This window comes from Urtica dioica, chromosome 11, assembly GCF_054948205.1.
Source record: "Urtica dioica subsp. dioica isolate 48M chromosome 11, U.dioica_male_clone48M_v1_H2, whole genome shotgun sequence".
In the NCBI taxonomy this organism is placed as follows: domain Eukaryota; kingdom Viridiplantae; phylum Streptophyta; class Magnoliopsida; order Rosales; family Urticaceae; genus Urtica; species Urtica dioica.
In genome coordinates, this window is record NC_142766.1 from 2,634,962 (window position 1) to 2,656,872 (window position 21,911).

General features: G+C 38.6%; 1 protein-coding gene across 1 annotated transcript in view; it reads right to left on the reverse strand.

The window, feature by feature from the left end:
• Positions 1 to 3,367: 3,367 nt before the first annotated feature.
• The window catches only part of LOC149380676 (uncharacterized), a 52,660-nt gene continuing 34,116 nt past the window's right edge, over positions 3,368 to 21,911 (reverse strand). The window contains exons 2-5 of the mRNA XM_089630470.1: positions 14,886 to 15,578; positions 14,661 to 14,840; positions 4,314 to 4,436; positions 3,368 to 3,384 (exon numbers count right to left, since the gene is read on the reverse strand). Of these exons, the coding sequence (XP_089486596.1) occupies positions 3,368 to 3,384; positions 4,314 to 4,436; positions 14,661 to 14,840; positions 14,886 to 15,578 (1,013 nt within the window). The remainder of the gene's footprint in view (positions 3,385 to 4,313; positions 4,437 to 14,660; positions 14,841 to 14,885; positions 15,579 to 21,911) is intronic.

The following is a 21,911-nucleotide window of genomic DNA, read 5'->3' on the forward strand; positions in this document are numbered from 1 at the left end:
TCATCGTGATCTTGGTGACCGGTGCGATCGATCGTACTCCTCTTTTCGTAGCTGTGGAAACGCTTTTGCATCGTCTTGGCTACTAGCTTTGGGATTTTAATTTTGATTTTGGGTGGAGATGGGCCTGTAATGGTGATGTAATATGATCGCGGAGATTCATCAAATGGAACAAACGGAAGTTTGCCTCTCATTTTCTTTATTTCTTTCTTTCTTTCTTTTCTCTCAACTCTATAATCTGCTAATTAAAATCTAATTATAAGTACGTTAAGAAAAGTAAGTTACGAAGAGTAGGGTGAGACGTGGGTGAAATAGTGGAGAGCTTATTTATTTTATTTACTTTTGGATCGGTTTTAGAATTGGACCGAGTAGTTCCCCTTTTTGTGGCACTCGATACGTAAAAACTGCTCACATAATACAAGGTTTTCCTAAATTTTTTGGTTCGAGTGAATTTACATGTTGGCAAAATGGAATTCTGATTACGCCACCAGTTAAACGTGATCCAAATTGAGAGGCAGTTAAGACTGCCAGTTTTTCTTACTAAAAGCTTATGGACATTCTTCTAAGCCACGTTAAGAGTTAAAATGAAATTTAAATAATTAAATAAGCTATATTTGATATCTGTTGGTCCAAGTCCAACACAACCAATGACCCGTTCGTGCTGCTACTCTTCGCTCTCTGAAAATGAATAAATAAGTAAAATAATAGGCAATGAATTCCGTGTTTCACTTGTTTGGGACCCTTTGGGATGAAATTTATTTTATGGCACGGAATAAGATGAATAAAAAAAACACACTTTGGTCACAATAATCTTACATCATAGGTTTTGCGATCCAAGTTAAAATGGAATATATACTTACGGTATTTCATTTGAAATATAGGGAATGAATGTGATATTTTCCCACGTAAGTAGTAGAAAAAAATTATAAATATTACAATAAGATTGTTAAAACGATTGGACATGTCCGATTTGATTTTGTCCAACCCTAATATTAGCTAACCATGAATTAAAAAAATAAAATAATAATAATTAACAAACCATAAATGTACGATCTACACAATTCAAGAATAGATTTAGACTGTGTTAAAAAATATTATTGATATAAGCTATTTTTATATTATGAATCTTGTATCACCTATTTATACGTATGTTAAATATATTAAACTAGATTAGATACATCAAAAGTGTAATAACTACGCCTAAGGGATACCAAAAATATTAATTACTTCTACAATACTACTTCCAAGGTGGTATTACCTGTAAGAGGATATTTTCAAGATGAGTGATACGTGCTTTTCATACTCAATTACCATATACTTTTTAGCTTGAATCCAAGTAAGTTTTTAGGCGATTTTGATGTCTTTCTTGTAATTTCTTGTTGTTTAGGACTTCAGTGAGATTAAAGCGTTTGGAGCTTCATGAAAAAATCGAAGAATATCAAGAAGATTCGACTGTTTTTTTTGGACAACTTTAAGCAAGACAAGCAAATATGCATCATCTTCTACATGATTACGAGGCTCTAATGGGAAGTGTTAGGATTATTTAGTTTTATCGTCAAGTACGATCTGACAGGCGCATGCACAATGACGCGGTGCACAATCATTTTGATGCTAGGCAAGCTATTTTTTATGCCACATATGGTCGTTTGCAGTGGCGGATCCAGAACTTGGAAAGAGGAGGGGCCAAAATTCAGTTTAGGCCGAAGAAAAAAAAAAAAATTTTTTTTTTTTTTTTTAAGCTTGAATTTTTTTGTCCAGGGGGGCCCAGGCCACTTGACCCCACCACCTGGGTCCGCCCCTCGTTTGACTTTCCAAACCATATTTTGACGTTGCATAGCTATTTTTTTTAAGTCTAGCATTCATTTTCTACGTCGTCATCTTATTTTTTTTCCATGACTTGCTGCCCAATGAGAAGTAACACAAATGCGCAGTGCTCCTTTTCATCACATTGCAGCGCGTCGTGCTAGTGCAAGTTTGGAAATTCCTCGCTTCTTCAATTCCTGGCCCAATTTCTTCATCTGACCACATCCAAAGGCCCGTTACTACTATGAAAATACACAATTTTTCCTTATTTTTAATTTTGTTTTGCTTTATGGAGAGATTTGAGATTGTTCTCCCTCTTTAACTCGTTTTTGTTTTTCTCATTTTCTTAACTCTTTAATTATGTCTTTATTTGTGGATTATGTTTTCATGTGTTTAATTATGCACTTAGTTTTTGTTGGGGCTATGATGTAGCCCAAGTCGATGTAAAATACTTTGATTATTCTCTAATTTATTTATCTTTTGTCATGTTTTTGTACCTTTTTGCTCGATTTTAGTTGTGCTCGTTGTTATATTAGTTGATTAACTACATTTTAATTGTTATCTAGCATTGTTTAGAGGTCGAAAGGTCATGAATAATTGTGCTTTTGTTAAAATCAACATGGATGATCTAGATTTGTAGAAAACTCTAGATGTTATGTGAAATTTTTTTGCATGCTTAATGCTTATAATTACTTTAATAGAACTTTACACAGAGAGGTTTATGGGTGTGCACGGGCCGGTCCGGTCTAAAACCGGCCTCCAAACAGGATCGGACCATTTTAAACGGTTTGAAATTTTTCCAGACCGAACCATTTAAGAAAATAAACAAACTAGACCTAACCGTTTTAGACCGATCGGGTTTGGTTTAGACTGTTTTAAACTGTTTTAAGTATATTTTTAAAATTTTTGTACAAATTTAATTAGAAAATAGAAAAAACAATAAAAAAAAATTAATAGAAACTTAAACATATATTCATTAAAATGTCAAACTCAAATTAGTTCATTCAAATGTTTTAAAAAAATTAAGGCCAGACCCGTCTAGTCTAAACCGCGGTCTAAAATTTTCAAACCGGATCAGACCATTTTAGACCGGTCTAAAAAATTGGACCTGATCGGATTAGACAAAAACCGTTTTAAACCAAACCGGCGGTTTAAAAAATTAGTGGTCCGGTCCAGTTTACGGTTTTTCGATTTTTTTGCACACCCCTAGAGAGGTTATAGCTTTTCAATTATTTAGGATTGTGATTTACTTGAGAGAGATTATTAATTATTTTCATAAATTTGATTGGAAACATACGAAATTATAATAATCATCGTAGTCGGTCCATAGTGAAGTCATAGCTCCTTTTTTCTTTATCTTTATTTTTTTTTTCATTTTATGGAAAACCTGGCACTCCAGGCCGTGCATTGAGGCATTTTAGCCTTAACCAAACCAAAAAGTCCGGGGGGAACACCCTCCTCCTCCCGAACATAGTTCGAAAATGACCGGGAGGCCCTTCTAGATAAAAGATGAGAAACACTATTGTAAGTCCAGATCTACTGTATGAACTATTTCTAAGGTGTTGTATCAGACAGTAGTAACACCTGTAAAGACACCACACAATAATAGTAAACGAACACACAGAATGGTAACCCAGTTCGGCCTTAAAAGCCTAATCTGGAGGGATGAGTATCCCGGTGAAAAGAGCAACTTCACTAACGGAAAATGAGTTTAATCGGAATACAATGAATGATAACCTTTCATATTCCTAACTCCCAGTGAACCGTAGCTTGATGCTAGTCTAGGCTCCCCCTAGACTTGAGCTCCCCTCGCTTTTCACCCTTACAATCACAGTGTATTAGTGTGTTGTTCTTCGCCTAGGAAAACAAAACTCACACAATAGAGAATACACAAAAACCTTTTTGGCACACTCAGGTTTTTCGGCGTGAAAGTGTGTAACCCTACCTAGGATTTCGCATTGTCTTATATACGAGACAAACAAAACGAATGTCCTCTGATCCAAGACAGAGACAGATGGCACGCATCCAGCGAGCCCATAAATAAAGCTGTCAGCAAGACCTCACCGCGAGCTGACAACTTTAACCAAGAGATGTTCTTTGAGATGTTAGAACCACCACGAGAGACGATAAGCAAGCCTGAATCAAAGGGCAAACTTCTTGTAACAACAATCTCCCCCTTTGGCTTTGAGCAGGCAAAACTCTTCCTTCAAAAATGAAACACTATGCCAACCTTCAAGGAGCACTCTCGCCACACCCACAGCACAACAGAACATCTAACTGTGAGATCACTCTTGTCACAGTGACTGACAGAGGAGACAACAAAATATATCCATAAAGTAGCACAACATAGAAGGAGGGAGGTTCAGAAGTTACAGACATATAACCAAATAACCAAGTTTTAGAAGTGACTTTTTGACTCCCTCTTTTTGCCAAGCAAAGACAAAAAGGAAGAAAAACAGCTAAACAATATCTGAGCCACGCAAAAAATCTTGAAAAAAAAAAAGTTTAGGTACTTGGGAGAATACGAACTAGAGCATCTTCAAGGGCCATCTTGCGCTCAGTAGAGGTAGCAATCACTGTCTCCAAATGCTTGATCTCATCGACAAGAGAAAGAGCCATCAGTTTCCTGACGTCAGCTGACATGGGAGGAACAACAGCAACATCATCATCATTGAAGCGAGCGTGAGGTAGGCTGGACTGGGGAGGCTTCTTGATGTATGCCACATGATGCTTCTGAAAAAGTTTGTAGCTGAAGGAGATCTTGTTGGAATCGATCTAGGGTTTAAGAAAATAATTAACGCTTCGGTAAGCGGCAGAATTTTAAAAATTTTCTTTTACAAGTAAAAACGGTTTTTTACTAATCTAGACAAAAGAGCAAGTACACGTAATTAAAAACTATTATGAGCTAAGAAGTTTACTAACCTTTCTTGAAGCTTGATCTTTGAGAAGCTCTTAGAAAGTTGCAACGCTCGTCTCCCCTCGCAGCACGTCCCTCTTTCTTTCCTCGGCACCTCGAGCAACCACGAAAGTTTCTATCACTAAATCACTCGAGAGAAAAGGAATTAGTGAGTGGGCACTTTTAAACACTACGACTTAAGAACGAGTCTTGAAGTCGCAGAGCTAAACACTAGGTCAAATGGGGACCTAGGTGCCAAAACAAAAAATCGAAAATGAAGAGAGAGGGAGAGAGAGGATCGGCCACAATGTCTAGAGAGAGAGTCTCTCAATCTCTAACTTGTGTGGAATGAATAGAATGAGAGGAATGAGGGTCCTATTTATAGGAGAAGGGTTGACCTTGGAAAGAAGTAGTTTCCTCTTATTTTCCAAGCCTTTTTAAGCAATCTTTTATTGCCCAAATCTCCTAAATGGGCGCCTACATCAAACACATCCCCAAGGGATTAGTTTCCTCTTTTATTCCATGCCTTGCCTTTGACTTTCTCTTGGCTTGTTTGGCCGAAATTCTACTTTCCTCATAGAGGAAATTTGTTTCCTCTTTTTCTTTTGGCAAGTATCTTGATACATTTATGCACAAAATAATCTCTCTTCCTTTGGGTATTATGGGCGCCTACACCATCTAGAGAAAGGCTTCTAGAAGCTTTTCCATTTGTTCATAACAACATGAAAAAGGCCCATTAAGAATTTTCAATAAAATTCTTATGAAATGAAATTAATCCACAAGGCCCAATTAATCTTATTATGGCCGAGTGTTACTTGTCATCAAATGACCATGTCAAAAAAAAATTTATTGACATTCATTTCATCCTATGTCTCAAAAGACAAAAATACCCTTTTGACAATTTTCGTTCTTGTTTTGACTTAGCTTCCAGTTTAACTATTCCTAATCGATGTGATTCGTGACAGTGACCTCATGGACCCAAATGAACAAAGCTTGAGCTAAACACTTGGACTCAAAAGTTCACAAACCTTTTCCAAGTTTAGCTTAATGCCAACTGACTCCACTAAAGAGCTGACACTGAAAATCTCTCGGTTCAAAAGAATTTATTTTCTACTCAAGAATTCAACCTAATTATGATGAACGGATCCAGTGAATATTATCTATGTTTACCCTTCATGAATGTCATCAGCTAGTCGGAATTTACTAAATTACAATTTTACCCTTCTAGCTGTTATTTCCTCAACTCCCTTGTCGCTTGTGAATAAGTTAGAAACAATGTATTGACGAGGAGCTAACAAGTCACATTGTTTCATCCAAAAGAGTCAGGACTCAATTTGGACACTGGCCAGTTCATTTATTCACACTCTAAGGAACAAAGCATGAGGTGACATACATTGCATTTCAGCAATCTTGTACATGAATTCCATATCTATGAGAACTTCACAAAGTTACTCATGACATTCTCACAACTTAGTACTTCACCAATAGGCCCTGTTCGGAATCACATAGTGAGTCCGAACTCTGACTTTCTCAAATGAGAATACTAAGCTGTGAAATGGCATGTCTCATTTCAGGATTAAGGTAAGCATGATGCAATTCATACATAGTGACTTCGAGACATAAGAGGTTAAATGGTTTGTTCTTATCTTGTCTCTAGAAGTGCACTGGTCAATTCAGTACCTTCGGAAGATACCTAGAAGAACTATAGAGTCTCCAACTCTCAATGCCTCATAACCAGACATCATAGATTCTTCTAACAATAGCACTGAGGTCAATAGTCCTTTGACCCTAAGATTGCGAATATATCGTTTTAAGCAAACTACGAAGAGTTTGTTCATGCAAATCTACATTTGTCTCTTCGTAAGTTATTAAGTTTGTTTATGGACTAAAAGACTAAGGTTTTATCATAAAGCTTCAAACAAAGAAAGAAGATTGAATGAACGTTTCAACTTTTTATTAATGAATAAGCAATTACAAGCAAGAGTCTTCGTAAGACTATATGACATCAAATGTACATAAATAGACACTACTACTCTTCTTGTGGGCACCATTGACAACAAACTCCCACTTGACTCAAAGAAGATGTGAGTAGTCCTACATGCCTAATCCCTCTCGAAGTTGGTCGAAGACCATGTTCGCTAGGGCCTTGGTGAATAGATCTGCCAGAGATCTACTTCACCTCCACGTCTCCGCGTTGCGCGATCTCTCGAATCAAATGGTATTTCCTCTCAATATGTGTAGAGCGCTTATGGTTTCGAGGTTCCTTTGAGTTAGCGACAGCCCCACTGTTATCACAATAAAGGGTCATGGGCTCGTCGACGTTCGGAACAACTTCCAAATACTTAAGGAATTTTCTAAGCCATACAGCCTCTTTGAATGCTTCACAAGCAGTTACATATTCTGCTTCCATTGTGGAGTCAGCAATGCAAGATTGCTTAATACTTCTCCACACAACAGCTCCACCATTAAGGATGAACACAGATCCCGAAGTGGATTTCCTGGAATCCTTATCCGCTTGAAAATCGGAGTCGGTATATCCCGTCATAGTCAGGTCAGTACCTGAGTATGTAAGCATCAAGTTCCTAGTTCTTCGAAGATACTTAAGAACATGCTTAACAACAATCCAGTGCTCGGGTCCAGGGTTAGATTGGAAACGGCTAACTACGCCAACGGCGAAACAGATGTCAGGTCTAGTGCAAAGCATAGCATACATGAGGCTTCCTACGGCAGAGGCGTAAGGAATTTTCCTCATGTCTTCATTCTCTTGTGAAGTCTTGGGAGACTGGTCCTTAGAGAGTGAAACTCCATGCCTAAAGGTGTTTGGCCCTTCTTGGAGTCTTGCATCGAGAAGCGATCCATCACCTTATCAATATAAGATGCTTGAGAGAGCAACATGGTCCGGTTTTTCCTATCTCGAAAGATTTGGATTCCCAGAATGTACGCGGCTTCTCCTAGATCCTTCATATCGAATTGCTTTGCCAGCCAGACCTTAACCTCAGATAACTTACCCACGTCATTACCAATGAGTAGTATATCATCGACATATAGTACCAGAAACACAACTTTGCCTTCGTGTGTTAACTTGTAAACACAAGGCTCATCTATTGACTGTTCAAAGCCGATGCTTTTCACAGTTTCATCGAATCTGATATTCCATTACCTAGATGCTTGCTTTAATCCATAAATGGACTTAAGCAACTCACAAACCTTGGTCTCTTGACCTTCTTCCACGAAACCGTCTGGTTGAGCCATGTAAATGCGCTCGTCAAGATTGCCATTCAGGAAGGCTGTCTTGACATCCACTTGCCAGATCTCATAGTCGAGAGCTGCAGCTATGGATAGGAGTATGCGGATGGATTTAAGTATCACGACTGGCGAGAAGGTTTCTTCATAGTCAATCCCTTCTTGTTGGGTATAACCCTTCGCCACAAGTCGTGCTTTGAACGTCTCGACGTTCCCATCCGGACCCCTTTTCTTCTTGTATATCCACTTACACCCTACGGGTTTAATCCCTTCAGGGAGGTCTACAAGTTTCCAGACATTGTTGACATACATCGAGTGCATTTCAACTTTCATGGTGTCAAGCCAAAGGTTTGATTCAGAACAAGCCATCGCTTGGCTATAGGAAACAGGATCATCCATGTCAGAGACGGCTACAAGAGAGTCTCCACAAGACATGTACCTGTCAGGCTTTTGAGTAGCCCTCCCACTACGTCTAAGTACTACTTGACGAGATTCTGATGAGTTAGGTTGTGTTTCAGTTGGGGTAAGAACAGTTCTTAAAGATGAGGTAGAAGCTTCCTCACCCAACTTTTCTTCAAGCACAGTTTTGCTTCTAGGTTTTGCATCCTTCATAAAGTCCTCCTCAAGGAAACGAGCATTCGTGCTAACGAAAGTCTTATCGTCCTCGGGACTATAGAAAGTAAAACCTTTGGTTTCCTTTGGATATCCCACAAACAGGCACAATTCTGACCTACTAGCCAACTTGCTAGTCTTTTGCCTCAGCACGTGTGCAGGGCAACCCCAAATTCGGATGCGGCCAAGATTCACTTTGCGGCCAGTCCATCGTTCATAAGGAGTACCAGGAACCGTTTTGGACGGAACTTGGTTCAGAATATAGGCGGCTGTTTCGAGGGCATATCCCCAAAAGGAAAGAGGGAGTGATGAGTAACTCATCATTGATCTAACCATCTCCATAAGAGTTCGGTTTCTTCTCTCTGACACTCCGTTTTGTTAAGGTGTGCCAGGTGCGGTAAGATGAGAAGCGATACCTTCTTCTTTAAGAAAGTCATCGAACTCTCCAGACATATACTCACCACCTCGATCAGATCGAAGGGTTTTGATCACTTTGCCAGTTTGCTTTTCCACTAAAGCCCTAAAGACCTTAAATACGTTAAAGGTCTCGGATTTGTGTTTGAGCAAATAGACAAAACCATATCGCGAGTAATCACCGGTGAAGGTAACGAAGTATTCGTATCCTCCACGTGCCTGTTGGCTGAGCGGACCACATACATCAGAATGTACTAGTTCCAGCAACTCAGTGGCTCTTCGACCCTTATCGGAGAAAGGTCGCTTAGTCATTTTTCCTTCTATGCAGGATTCACAAGTAGGTAGTGACCCTATTGCAGAGGCTTGGAGTGGACCGTCCCTCACAAGTCTCTTAATCCTATCTAGACTGATATGACCAAGTCTCAAGTGCCAGAGGTATGTTGATTTTGTTAGATCGGAGGATTCAGAAAGTTTGATCCTCTTTGGCTCCCTAATTAGATCGTTATCTATTTCGGTGTCTAAAAAAGAAGGTTGAGTGGGATAGATGTAAAAAAGGCCATTCTTCATACATGAATCAGTGACAAAAGAATTAGAAAAAGAAATACGAATTCCATTCTTTATAAACTTTAAATAATAATCTTGCTCGAAAAGTTGAGCAACAGATATTAGGTTTTTCCCAAAGGAAGGAACATAATAAACATTACTCAAATTTAAAGTTCGATCTTCAAAAGATAGGATCACGGATCCCACAGCCTTCGCAGACACCACGCTCCCATCACCCCACTTGAAGCAGAAGTCGCCATCCTCTAAGCTTTTGCTTTTCCTAAAACCAGTCAAGGAGCAGCAAATATGGTTAGTAGCAGCGGAGTCAATAATCCACGATGATACATTATCAGCTACTAAACAAGCTTCAGTAATAAGTACAATACCTTTTACTTTGGTTTTGAGGTAGGCAGGACAGTTCCTACGCCAGTGACCAGGCTCATTGCAGTGGTGGCACTTGTCTTTAGACTTGTCCACCTTCGGAGCCTTTGGCGCCTTCTTCTTCGTTTGAACCTTAGGTTGGCTCTTCTTCTCGGCATTGCGAGGTCTCTTCTTAGATCCAGAGGTGGAGGCAGTAGCATGTACTTCTCCTTGAGCCCTCTTTTTCTTAGTGAGTGCCTCAGCGGTTTGAAGTTCCTTCATGAGCTCGGTAACAGTGTACTCTAGCTTGTTCATGGAATAATTCAACTTGAAGGTATCAAAGGTTTCGGGGAGAGTTTCCAAGATCATATCTATTTTAGTCTCCCCATCAATCTCGGATCCAAGGATCTCCATCTCGTTTAGATAGCTAATGATCAGCATCATATGATCTCTAACGGGAGTTCCAGCCTTCATACGACAGTTCATGAATTGTCGGACCGCTTGTTGCCTAGCTTGACGTCCTTGCCCTCCAAACATCTCATGGAGATTGTAGAGCATATCGGTGGCAGTTTCGTAATCACGATGTTGTTGTTGCAACACATTGTTCATCGATGCCAGAATGTAGCACCTCGCAATCTGATCGGATCGAAGCCAGGCCGCCAGGGCGTCTTTTTCCTCTTGCGTCGAATCTTCATTCGTTTGAGGACAGGGGGTGGTGAGAACCCATTTGTGCTTGTCGACAGTAAGGACTATGTCGAGGTTACGTTTCCAGTCGACGTAATTGTCGCCTTCGAGTTTATTCGAGGAAAGAATGGTTGAGAGAGGGTTGAGAGACATATTGCCTATAAAAGTTGAAACAAGTTTATGATTAGTCTTTGGTTTAGGATTTAAGTTTTATTAAGACTTTTATAAAATCCAAAGGTGTTATAAACCAAACGATAATTTACTCCCTCAAAAGAAGGCCGCAAAAAATCTCCATTTATAAGTAAATGACACATCATTAATGCTAAGCCAAGATGTCAATACATCTATTTTGACTAGCCACCTTTTAAATTAGTTTGATCACTCACATCCTTTCGCAGAGCCTCAAGGGAGGATTACTAGGGATTGAGCCTAAGTGTGCAACCAACCACTTAGTCCAAAAGATCAACATTGAAAAACAATCCCCCAAGGGGAGGCCTTGCCATCATCGTCTCACTCTCGGACGTAGCTCATTGAGCAATGATCGAAGCAATAACGCCTTGGAGTACTCCCATTTAAGTGAGGGTCGCAAGAGCGGCTCTTAGTCCCACGTTAATTGCTTCTTTCATTAGTGTTGGGGATCGTGGGTTACAAACAACAAGTATAACCCTCCCACTTAGTTTTTGGAGTTGGTTCATCGACTCTTATAAGTTCGGAAACAGATTTCCTAGTTAAAGAGCGACAGAGCGGACAACTAGAAGAGAATCCTAGATCGACATGTTCAGAGCAGTATTAGTGCATAAAGGCACAAGGTACATACTCGATCTTTTCCTATTTTCTATTTCGGGAAAGTGCATGAGGGAAGTGTGAACTTCAACTCATTCGAACACTTGAAAGTTTGAGATTACACATCTTTTTATTTTTCAGCTTGTCTACAAAGAGACCTCCCACTCAAATTTTCAAGAGCATATAGATTTTGAACATATGTGATATAGATATAGTTTTGAAAACATTTTGAAAACTTATTTGATTTGGATGACAAAATATTTTCAAGTTTGAAAGTGAAAAGGGTTTTTCAAAATTCAAACTAGTTTTGTAAAAACTCAATTTCAATTAATCTTTCAAAAATCAAAACTTTTAATCTTACACATCATGTTTATAATCTTATAAAAAACATTTTTGCTCAAGAAAATTTTCTCATTAGAGTTCTATAACTCATGGTAGTGGGGTTTGAAAATCCGGATTTCTAAAAAACTGGAGTTTCGGAACAGCCGCGCACCTCGGAGTAAAATCGCCATATCTGGTGGCTCTAATGTCCTTTTGAGCCGAAACCGGTGGCATTGGATAGAAAACGGACAGAGCTTTAATTTGATTCAAGAATCATTAAATTTAGATTTCTGAGCAGAGAGTTATGCTACTTTTAATGCGGGTTTACTCCAGCACGAAGAAAAAGAAATAATTAAAGCTTGGTCCTTTTTAGGTGCGAAAAAGAATCGAGTGTAACAAAACGTTTTATGAAGGTTGTTAAAGCTTTTATTTGTGTTTCATTAGCAAGGTAATAACATAGTATAAAAAAAATAACAACATGCATAAAACGATTCAAGTAAATAAACGAAACTAGCAAGACAATATAACTAGTCACAAAAATTTACTCGAAAATTTCTCAAACTTTTAAAACACGTTTTTCAATATAAAAAATTAAAAACTTTTAGAACTGATTCTAATGTGTTTTAAAAACATCCAAAACTCATAGAAAAACAACATGATTTTTAATTTAAAGGCAAGAGCAATAAATTAAAAAAAATCTAAGATAACAATTCTAACTTGTCACAAAATTAGTAAACTTTCGAAAACGATTTTCAAGCTCATATTTTCAAAAACATGTACATGCTAATCTTTGACCATAGCTCTGATACCATTTGTTGGAATCGATCTAGGGGTTAAGAAAATAATTAACGCTTCGGTAAGCGGCGGAATTTTAAAATTTTCTTTTACAAGTAAAAACGGTTTTTTACTAACCTGGACAAAAGGGCAAGTACACGTAATTAAAAACTATTATGAGCTAAGAAGTTTACTAACCTTTCTTGAAGCTTGATATTTGAGAAGCTCTTAGAAAGTTGCAACGCTCGTCTCCCCTCGCAGCACGTCCCTCTTTCTTTCCTCGGCACCTCGAGCAACCACGAAAGTTTCTATCACTAAATCACTCGAGAGAAAATGAATTAGTGAGTGGGCACTTTTAAACACTACGACTTAAGAACGAGTCTTGAAGTCGCAGAGCTAAACACTAGGTCAAATGAGGACCTAGGTGCCAAAACAAAAAATCGAAAATGAAGAGAGAGGGAGAGAGAGGATCGGCCACAATGTCTAGAGAGAGAGTCTCTCAATCTCTAACTTGTGTGGAATGAATAGAATGAGATGAATGAGGGTCCTATTTATAGGAGAAGGGTTGGCCTTGGAAAGAAGTAGTTTCCTCTTATTTTCCAAGCCTTTTTGAGCAATCTTTTATTGCCCAAATCTCCTAAATGGGCGCCTACATCAAACACATCCCCAAGGGATTAGTTTCCTATTTTATTCCATGCCTTGCCTTTGACTTTCTCTTGGCTTGTTTGGCCGAAATTCTACTTTCCTCATAGAGGAAATTTGTTTCCTCTTTTTCTTTTGGCAAGTATCTTGATACATTTATGCACAAAATAATCTCTCTTCCTTTGGGTATTATGGGCGCCTACACCATCTAGAGAAAGGCTTCTAGAAGCTTTTCCATTTGTTCATAATAACATGAAAAAGGTCCATTAAGAATTTTGAATAAAATTCTTATGAAATGAAATTAATCAACAAGGCCCAATTAATCTTATTATGGCCGAGTGTTACTTGTCATCAAATGACCATGTCAAAAAAAAATTTATTGACATTCATTTCATCCTATGTCTCAAAAGACAAAAATACCCTTTTGACAATTTTCGTTCTTATTTTGACTTAGCTTCCGGTTTAACTATTCCTAATCGATGTGATTCGTGACAGTGACCTCATGGACCCAAATGAACAAAGCTTGAGCTAAACACTTGGACTCAAAAGTTCACAAACCTTTTCCAAGTTTAGCTTAATGCCAACAGACTCCACTAAAGAGTTGACACTGAAAATCTCTCGGTTCAAATGAATTTATTTTCTACTCAAGAATTCAACCTAATTATGATGAGCGGATCCACTGAATATTATCTATGTTTACCCTTCATGAATGTCATCAGCTAGTCGGGATTTACTAAATTACCATTTTACCCTTCTAGCTGTTATTTCCTCAACTCATTTGTCGCTTGTGAATAAGTTAGAAACAATGTATTGACGAGGAGCTAACAAGTCACATTGTTTCATCCAAAAGAGTCAGGACTCAATTTGGACACTGGCCAGTTCATTTATTCACACTCCAATGAACAAAGCATGAGGTGACATACATTGCATTTCAGCAATCTTGTACATGAATTCCATATATTTGAGAACTTCACAAAGTTACTCATGACATTCTCACAAATTAGTACTTCACCAATAGGCCCTGTTCGGAATCACATAGTGAGTCCGAACTCTGACTTTCTCAAATGAGAATACTAAGCTGTGAAATGGCATGTCTCATTTCAGGATTAAGGTAAGCATGATGCAATTCATACATAGTGACTTCGAGACATAAGAGGTTAAATGGGTTGTTCTTATCTTGTCTCTAGAAGTGCACTGGTCAATTCAGTACCTTCGGAAGATACCTAGAAGAACTATAGAGTCTCCAACTCTCAATGCCTCATAACCAGACATCATAGATTCTTCTAACAATCGTACTGAGGTCAATAGTCCTTTGACCCTAAGATTGCGAATATATCGTTTTAAGCAAACGACGAAGAGTTTGTTCATGCAAATCTACATTTGTCTCTTCGTAAGTTGTTAAGTTTGTTTATGGACTAAAAGACTAAGGTTTTATCTTAAAGCTTCAAACAAAGAAAGAAGATTGAATGAACGTTTCAACTTTTTATTAATGAATAAGCAATTACAAGCAAGAGTCTTCGTAAGACTATATGACATCAAATGTACATAAATAGACACTACTACTCTTCTTGTGGGCACCATTGACAACAGATCTTCCCTGGAGTCAAGCTGCAAGCTTTCATCTCTTCTTGTGACAGAATATCCGGTTGTTGACGCAAAATGATCCCAGTGATCATGGTAGGATAAGGGATGGGAAGCTTCATAGCTTCAGATCCAGCATGCTTGATGATTTGGGAGTTGAAGAGTTTCCCAACGTCAACCGAACAACCTGTGCCAATCATGAAGAGAAATTGAGCTAGAGCGAGAGAAATACCTGTGGAGTGAGCAGTAGGAATCCAGTTCTTGACTCTAATTTTGTGAAGAACAGAGTACTTAGAACTGAGAAGAGAAGAACGGTACAGCCCAGACTCAGGCCACCCTTTCTTGTCTTTTCCTCCAGTGAGTTCAGAAATCAGCTCAATTCTTGAAGGCACTTGATCCTCAGAAGTGGGAGCATTTGAACCCATGAACTCATGGATGACCTTGCGAGAGAAATCAATGATTTTGTTCCTGATCACCACCTTTTGAAAATGAGGGGAAGTGGCATCATCGACTTGATCAGGAAGATTGACAATGAACTCCCTCACAAGCTGAGCGTGGTAGGAGCCCACTGAGGTCACTGTGGAGAGAAGCCCGGTGCTCTTGAGAAGTTCAATGACATCAGCGCATTCCATGGCTTCATCAGAGAGCACTTGTTCAGGAGCAATACTCCGAAGAATGACGTACTTCCATCGGCTGGCATTCTGAAGGGTGTGAAAAGATATTCCTGTGATTGGAACATCAGGAACATCCTGTCTAGACGACTTCTTCTTCTTGTCGCGAGACCTTGCTTCCTCCACAGCTTCTTCATCTTCGACGATGTTAGTGACATGGTCTCTGACATCCTCCACCACAATCTCCTCCTGAGGATTAATGGAATTCGCTTCAGTAGTCTCCACTCTGCTCTTCTTCCTCCTCGTGGAGACCACTGAAGATTAATGGCATTTGCAGTCTTCAAAAGACAGCGTCACGGATCCCACAGCCTTCGCAGACACCAGGCTCCCATCACCCCATTTGAAACAGAACTCGCCTTCCTCTAAGCTTTTGGTTTTCTTGAAACCATTCAAGGAACAACAAATATGATTAGTAGCAGCGGAGTCAAGAATCCACGTTGATACATTATCAGCTACTAAGCATGCTTCGGTAACTAGTACAATACTATGTTCCTCTACTTTGAGATACGCAGGACAGTTCTTTTTATCGGCCTTATGAGGTCTCTTCTTAGTTCCAGAGGCGGAGGCTTTTTGCTCAGTAGCATGTGCCTCTCCTTGATTCCTCTTTCTCTTAGTGAGACCTACAGCAGTGTGAAGTTCCTTCATAAGCTTGGTAACAGTGTACTCTAGCTTGTTTATGGAGTAGTTCATCTTGGAGGTATCAAGAGATGCGGTGAGAGTTTCTAAGATCATATTTATGACATTCTTCCCATCAATCTCAGATCCTAGGATTTCCATTTTATTCAGAAAACTAATGATCAGTATCATAAAGTCTCCAACAGGAGTCCTAGCCTTCATATGACAGTTCATAAACTGTCGGACTGCTTGTTGCCTTGTTTGACGCCTTTGCCCTCCAAACATCTCATGGAGATTGTTGAGCATGTCGGCGGCAGTCTCGATGTCACGATGCTGTTGATGCAACACACTGTTCATTGATGCTAAGATATAGCACCTCATAATGTCATCGGAGCAGAGCCAGGCCGCCAAGGCATCATTGTCCTCTTGAGTCGAATAATCATTCGTCAGAGGAGGACATGGGGTGGTGACTACCCATTTGTGCTTGTTAATGGTAACTATTATGTCGAGATTATGTTTCGAATCTACGTAGTTTTTGTTTTCGAGTTTGTTCGAGGAAAAGATGATTGAGGGATGTTTGCGAGACATGTTGCTTAATTAAGTTGAAACAAGTTTATGATTTAGTCTTTGGTTTAGGATTTAAGTTTCTTTAAGACTTGATAAAATCCAAAGGTGTTATAAACCAAATGATAATTTACTCCTTCGAGGGAAGGCCGCAAAAAATCTCCATTTATAAGTAAATGACACATCATTAATGCTTTGCCAAGATGTCAATACACCAATTTTGACCAGCCACCTTTTAAATTGGTTTGATTACTCACATCCTTTCGCAGGGCCTCAATGGAGGATTACTAGGGATTGAGTCTAAGTGTGTAACCAACCACTTAGTCCAAAAGATTGACTTTGAAAAGCAATCCGCCGAGGGGAGGTCTTGTCTCATTGTCTCACTTTCGGATTTAGCTCATTGAGCAATGATCAGTGCAAAGCACCCTTGAGTACTCTCATTTAAGAGAGGGCCACGAGGGTGACTCTTAGTCTAGCGACAATTGCACTTTTCATTAGTGTTGGGGATCGTGGGTTACAAACAACAGATATAACCCTCCCACTTAGTTTTTGGAGTTATTACATCGACTCTTATAAGTTCCGAAATGGTTTTCCTAGTTATAGAGCGATAGAGCGGACAACTAGAAAAGAATCCTAGATTTTCATGTTCAGAGCAGTGTTAGTGCATAAAGGCACAAGGGACATACTCGGATCTTTTCCTATTTTCTATTTCGGGAAAGTGCATGAGGGAAGTGTGAACTTCAACTCACTCGAACACTTGAAAGTTTGAGATTACACATCTTTTTATTTTTCGGCTCGTCTACAAGGAGACCTCACACTCAAATTTTCAAGAGCATATAGATTTTGAACATATGTGATATAGATATAGTTTTGAAAACATTTTGAAAACTTATTTGATTTGGATGACAAAATATTTTCAAGTTTGAAAAGGAAAACAGTTTTTCAGAATTCAAACTAGTTTTGTAAAATTCAACTTTAATTAAACTTTCAAAAATCAAAACATTTTAATCTTTCACATCATGTTTATAATCTTATGAAAAACATTTTTGCTCAAGAAATTTTTCTCATTAGAGTTCTATAACTCATGGTAGTGGGGCTGAAAATCCGGAATTCTAAAAAACTGGAGTTTCAGCACAGCCGCGCACCTCGGAGTAAAATCGCCATAACTGGCGGCTCCGATGTCATTGGAAAGAGGACAGACAGACCTTTAATTTGATTCAAGAATCATTAAATTTAGATTTCTGAGCAGAGAGTTATGCCACTTTTACTGCGGGTTTTACTCCAGCTCAAAGAAAAGGAAATAATTAAAGTTCGGTCTTTTTAGGTGCGAAAAAGAATCGAGTGTAACGGAACGTTTTAGGAGGTTGTTAAAGCTTTTATTTGTGTTTTATTAGCAAGGTAATAACATGGTATAAAAGAAATAACAACACGCATAAAACGATTCAAGTAAATAAAAGAAAACTAGTAAGACAATACAACTAGTCACAAAAATTACTCGAAATTTTCTCAAACTTAAAAACACGTTTTTCAATATAAAAAATTAAAAACTCTTAGAACTGATTCTAATGTGTTTTAAAAACATCCCAAACTCATAAAAAATCAGCATGATTTTTAATTTAAATGCAAGAGCAATAAATTAAAAAAATCTAAGAAAACAATAATTCTTATGAAATGAAATTAATCCACAAGGCCCAATTAATCTAATTTGGCCGAGTGACAGTAAGTCATCAAATGACCTTGTCAAAAAATTTATTGACATTCATTTCATCATATGTCCAAAATGACAAAATTACCCTTTTGACAATTTTCGTAAAACTTGTCTCGTTTATTGTTTTGACTTAGCTTCTAGTTTAACTATTCCTACTCGATGTGATTCGTGACAGTGACCTCATGGATCCAAATGAACAAAGCTTGAGCTAAACACTTGGACTCAAAAGTTCACAAAACCTTTTCCAAGTTTAGCTTAATGTCAACTGACTCCACTAAAGAGTTGACACTGAAAATCTCTCGGTTCAAATGAATTTATTTTCTACTCAAGAATTCAACCTAATTGTAATGAGTGGATCCACAGAATATTATCAGTGTTTACCCTTCATGAATATCATCAGCTAGTCGGGATTTACAAAATTACCATTTTACCCTTCTAGCTGTTATTTCCTCAACTTCTTTGTCGCTTGTGAATAAGTTAGAAACAATGTATTGACGAGGAGCTAACAAGTCACATTGTTTCATCCAAAAGAGTCAAGACTCAATTTGGACACTGGCCAGTTCATTTATTCACACTCCAAGGAACAAAGCATGAGGTGACATACATTGCATTTCAGCAATCTTGTACATGAATTCCATATCTATGAGAACTTCACAAAGTTACTCATGACATTCTCACAACTTAGTACTTCACCTATAGGCCCTGTTCGGAATCACATAGTGAGTCCGAACTCTGACTTTCTCAAATGAGAATACGTAAGTTGTGAAATGGCATGTCTCATTTCAGGATTAAGGTAAGCACGATGCAATTCATACGTAGTGACTTCAAGACATAAGAGGTTAAATGGTTTGTTCTTATCTTGTCTCTAGAAGTGCACTGGTCAATTCAGTACCTTCGGAAGATACCTAGAAGAACTATAGAGTCTCCAACTCTCAATGCCCCATAACTAGACATCATAGATTCTCCTAACAATCGTACTGAGGTCAATAGGCATTTGACCTTTAGATTGCGAATGTATCGTTTTAAGCAAACTACGAAGAGTTTGTTCATGCAAATCTACATTTGTCTCTTCGTAAGTTGTTTAGTTTGTTTATGGACTAAAGACTACTGTTTTATCATACAGCTTCAAACAGACAAGGAAGAATGAATAAACGTTTCAACTTTTTATTAATGAATAAGCAATTACAAGCAAGAGTCTTCATGAGACTTTATTACATCAAATGTACAATATAAAGTCTACAACTCTTCTTGTGGGCACCATTGACAACAGACTCCACAATGGAAGCAGAATATGTGGCTGCTTGTGTAGCATCCAAAGAGGCTGTATGGCTTAGAAAATTCCTCAAGTATTTGGATATGCCCTCGAAATAGCAGCCTAAATTCTTAACCAAGTTCCGTCTAAAACGGTTCCTAGTACAACTTATGAACGATGGACTGGCCGTAAAGTAAATTTAGGCCACATCCGAATTTTGGGTTGCCCTGCATATGTGCTAAGACAAAAGACTAGCAAGTTGGCTACTAGGTCAGAATTGTGTCTGTTCGTTGGATATCCAAAGAAAACCTTAGGTTTCACATTCTACAGTGCCGAGGACGACAAGACTTTCGTTAGCACGAACGCTCGTTTCCTTGAGGAGGACTTCATGAAAGATTTAAAACCTAGAAAAAAAATTGTGCTTGAAGAAAAGTTGGGTGAGGATGCTTCTACCTCATGTGTAAGAACTGTTCTTACCCCAATTGAAAAACAACCTAACTCATTTGAACCTCGTCAAATAGTACTTCGACGTAGTGGGATCAAAAGCCTGACGGGTACATGTCTTACGGAGATACTCTCGTAGCCGTCGACGACATGGATGACCATGTTTCCTACATCCATGCAATGGCTGGTTGTGAATCAAACCTTTGGCTTGACGCCATGAAAGTTGAAAGGCACTCGATGCACGTCAACAAAGTCTGGAAACTTGTAGACCTTCCCAAAGGGATTACACCCGTAGGGTGTAAGTGGATATACAGGAAGAAAATGTGTCCGGATGGGAACGTTGAGATATTCAAAGCATGACTAGTGGCTAAGGGTTATATCCAAAAGGAAGGTATTGACTATGAGGATACCTTATCGCCAGTCGCGATGCTTAAATTCATCCGCATACTTCTATCCATTGCTGCAGCTCTCGACTATGAGATCTGGAAAATGGATGTTAAGACTGCCTTCCTGAATGGCAATTTTGATGAGCGCATTTATATGGATCAACAAGACGGTTTCGTGGAAGAAGGTCAAGAGACCAAGGTTTGTGAGTTGCTTGAGTCCATTTATGGATTAAAGCAAGCATCTAGGTCATGGAATATTAGATTCGATGAAACTGTGAAGAGCTTCAGCTTTGAGCAGTAATAGATGAGCCATGTGTTTACAAGTTAATACACGAAGGTAAAGTTGTGTTTCTGGTATTGTATGTCGATGATATATTAATCATAGGTAATGATGTGGGTATGTTATCTGAGGTTAAGATCTGGCTAGCAAAGCAATTCGATATGAAGGATCTAGGAGAAGCCGCGTATATTGTGGGGATCCAAATCTTTCGAGATCGGAAGAACCGGACTTTGTTGCTCTCTCAAGCATCTAGTATTTGATAAGGTGATGGATCGCTTCACGATGCAAGACTCCAAGAAGGGCCAAACACCCTTTCGGCATGGAGTCTCACTTTCAAAGGACCAGTCTCCCAAGACTGCACAAGAAATTGAGGACATGAGAAAGATTCCTTACGCCTCAGCCGTAGGAAATCTCATGTATGGTATGCTTTGTACTAGACCAGATATCTGCTTTGCAGTTGGCGTAGTAAGCCGTTTCCAGTCCAACCTTGGACCCGAGCACTAGATTTATGTTAAGCATGTTCTTAAGTATCTTGGGAGAACTATGATCTTGATGCTTACATATTCAGGTATTGACCTGACTATGACGGGGTATACCGACTCCGAATTTCAGGCGGAAAGAGATTCCAGGAAATCCACTTCAGGATCTGTGTTCATCCTGAATGGTGGATATACAAACTTTGATACCCACAAGAAGAGTAATACTTATTACTTATATGCATTTGATGTAATAAAGTATCGCAAAGGCTCTTGCTTGTAACTGATGAATAATTAATAAAGAGTTAAAACTTTCATTTATTCTCCATGTTTGTTTGAAGCTTTATGATAAACCTTAGAGTTTAGTCCTTAAACAAACCTAACAACATATGAAGAGACAAATGTAGATTTGCATGAACAAACTCTTCACGGTTTGCTTAAAACAGTAAATTCAGAATCTAAGAATCAAAGGGCTATTGATCCCAGTATGATTGTTAGGAGAACATATGATGTCTGGTTATGAGACATAGAGAGTTGGAGACTTTATAGTTCTTCCTAGGTATCTTCTGAAGATACTTAATTGACAGTACAAGAACAAACCATTTAACCTCTTCTGTCTAAAATCACTATGTATGAATTGCATCATGCTTACCTCAATCCTGAAATGAGACATGTCATTTCATAGGTTACATACTCTCATTTGAGAAAGTCAGAGTTCTAGATTCACTATGTGATATAGACAAGACCTATTGATGAAGTACTAAGTTATGAATATGTCATGAACAACTTTGTGAAGATCTCATAGATATGAAATTCATGTACAAGATTACTGAAATGCAATGTATATAACCACATGTTTTGT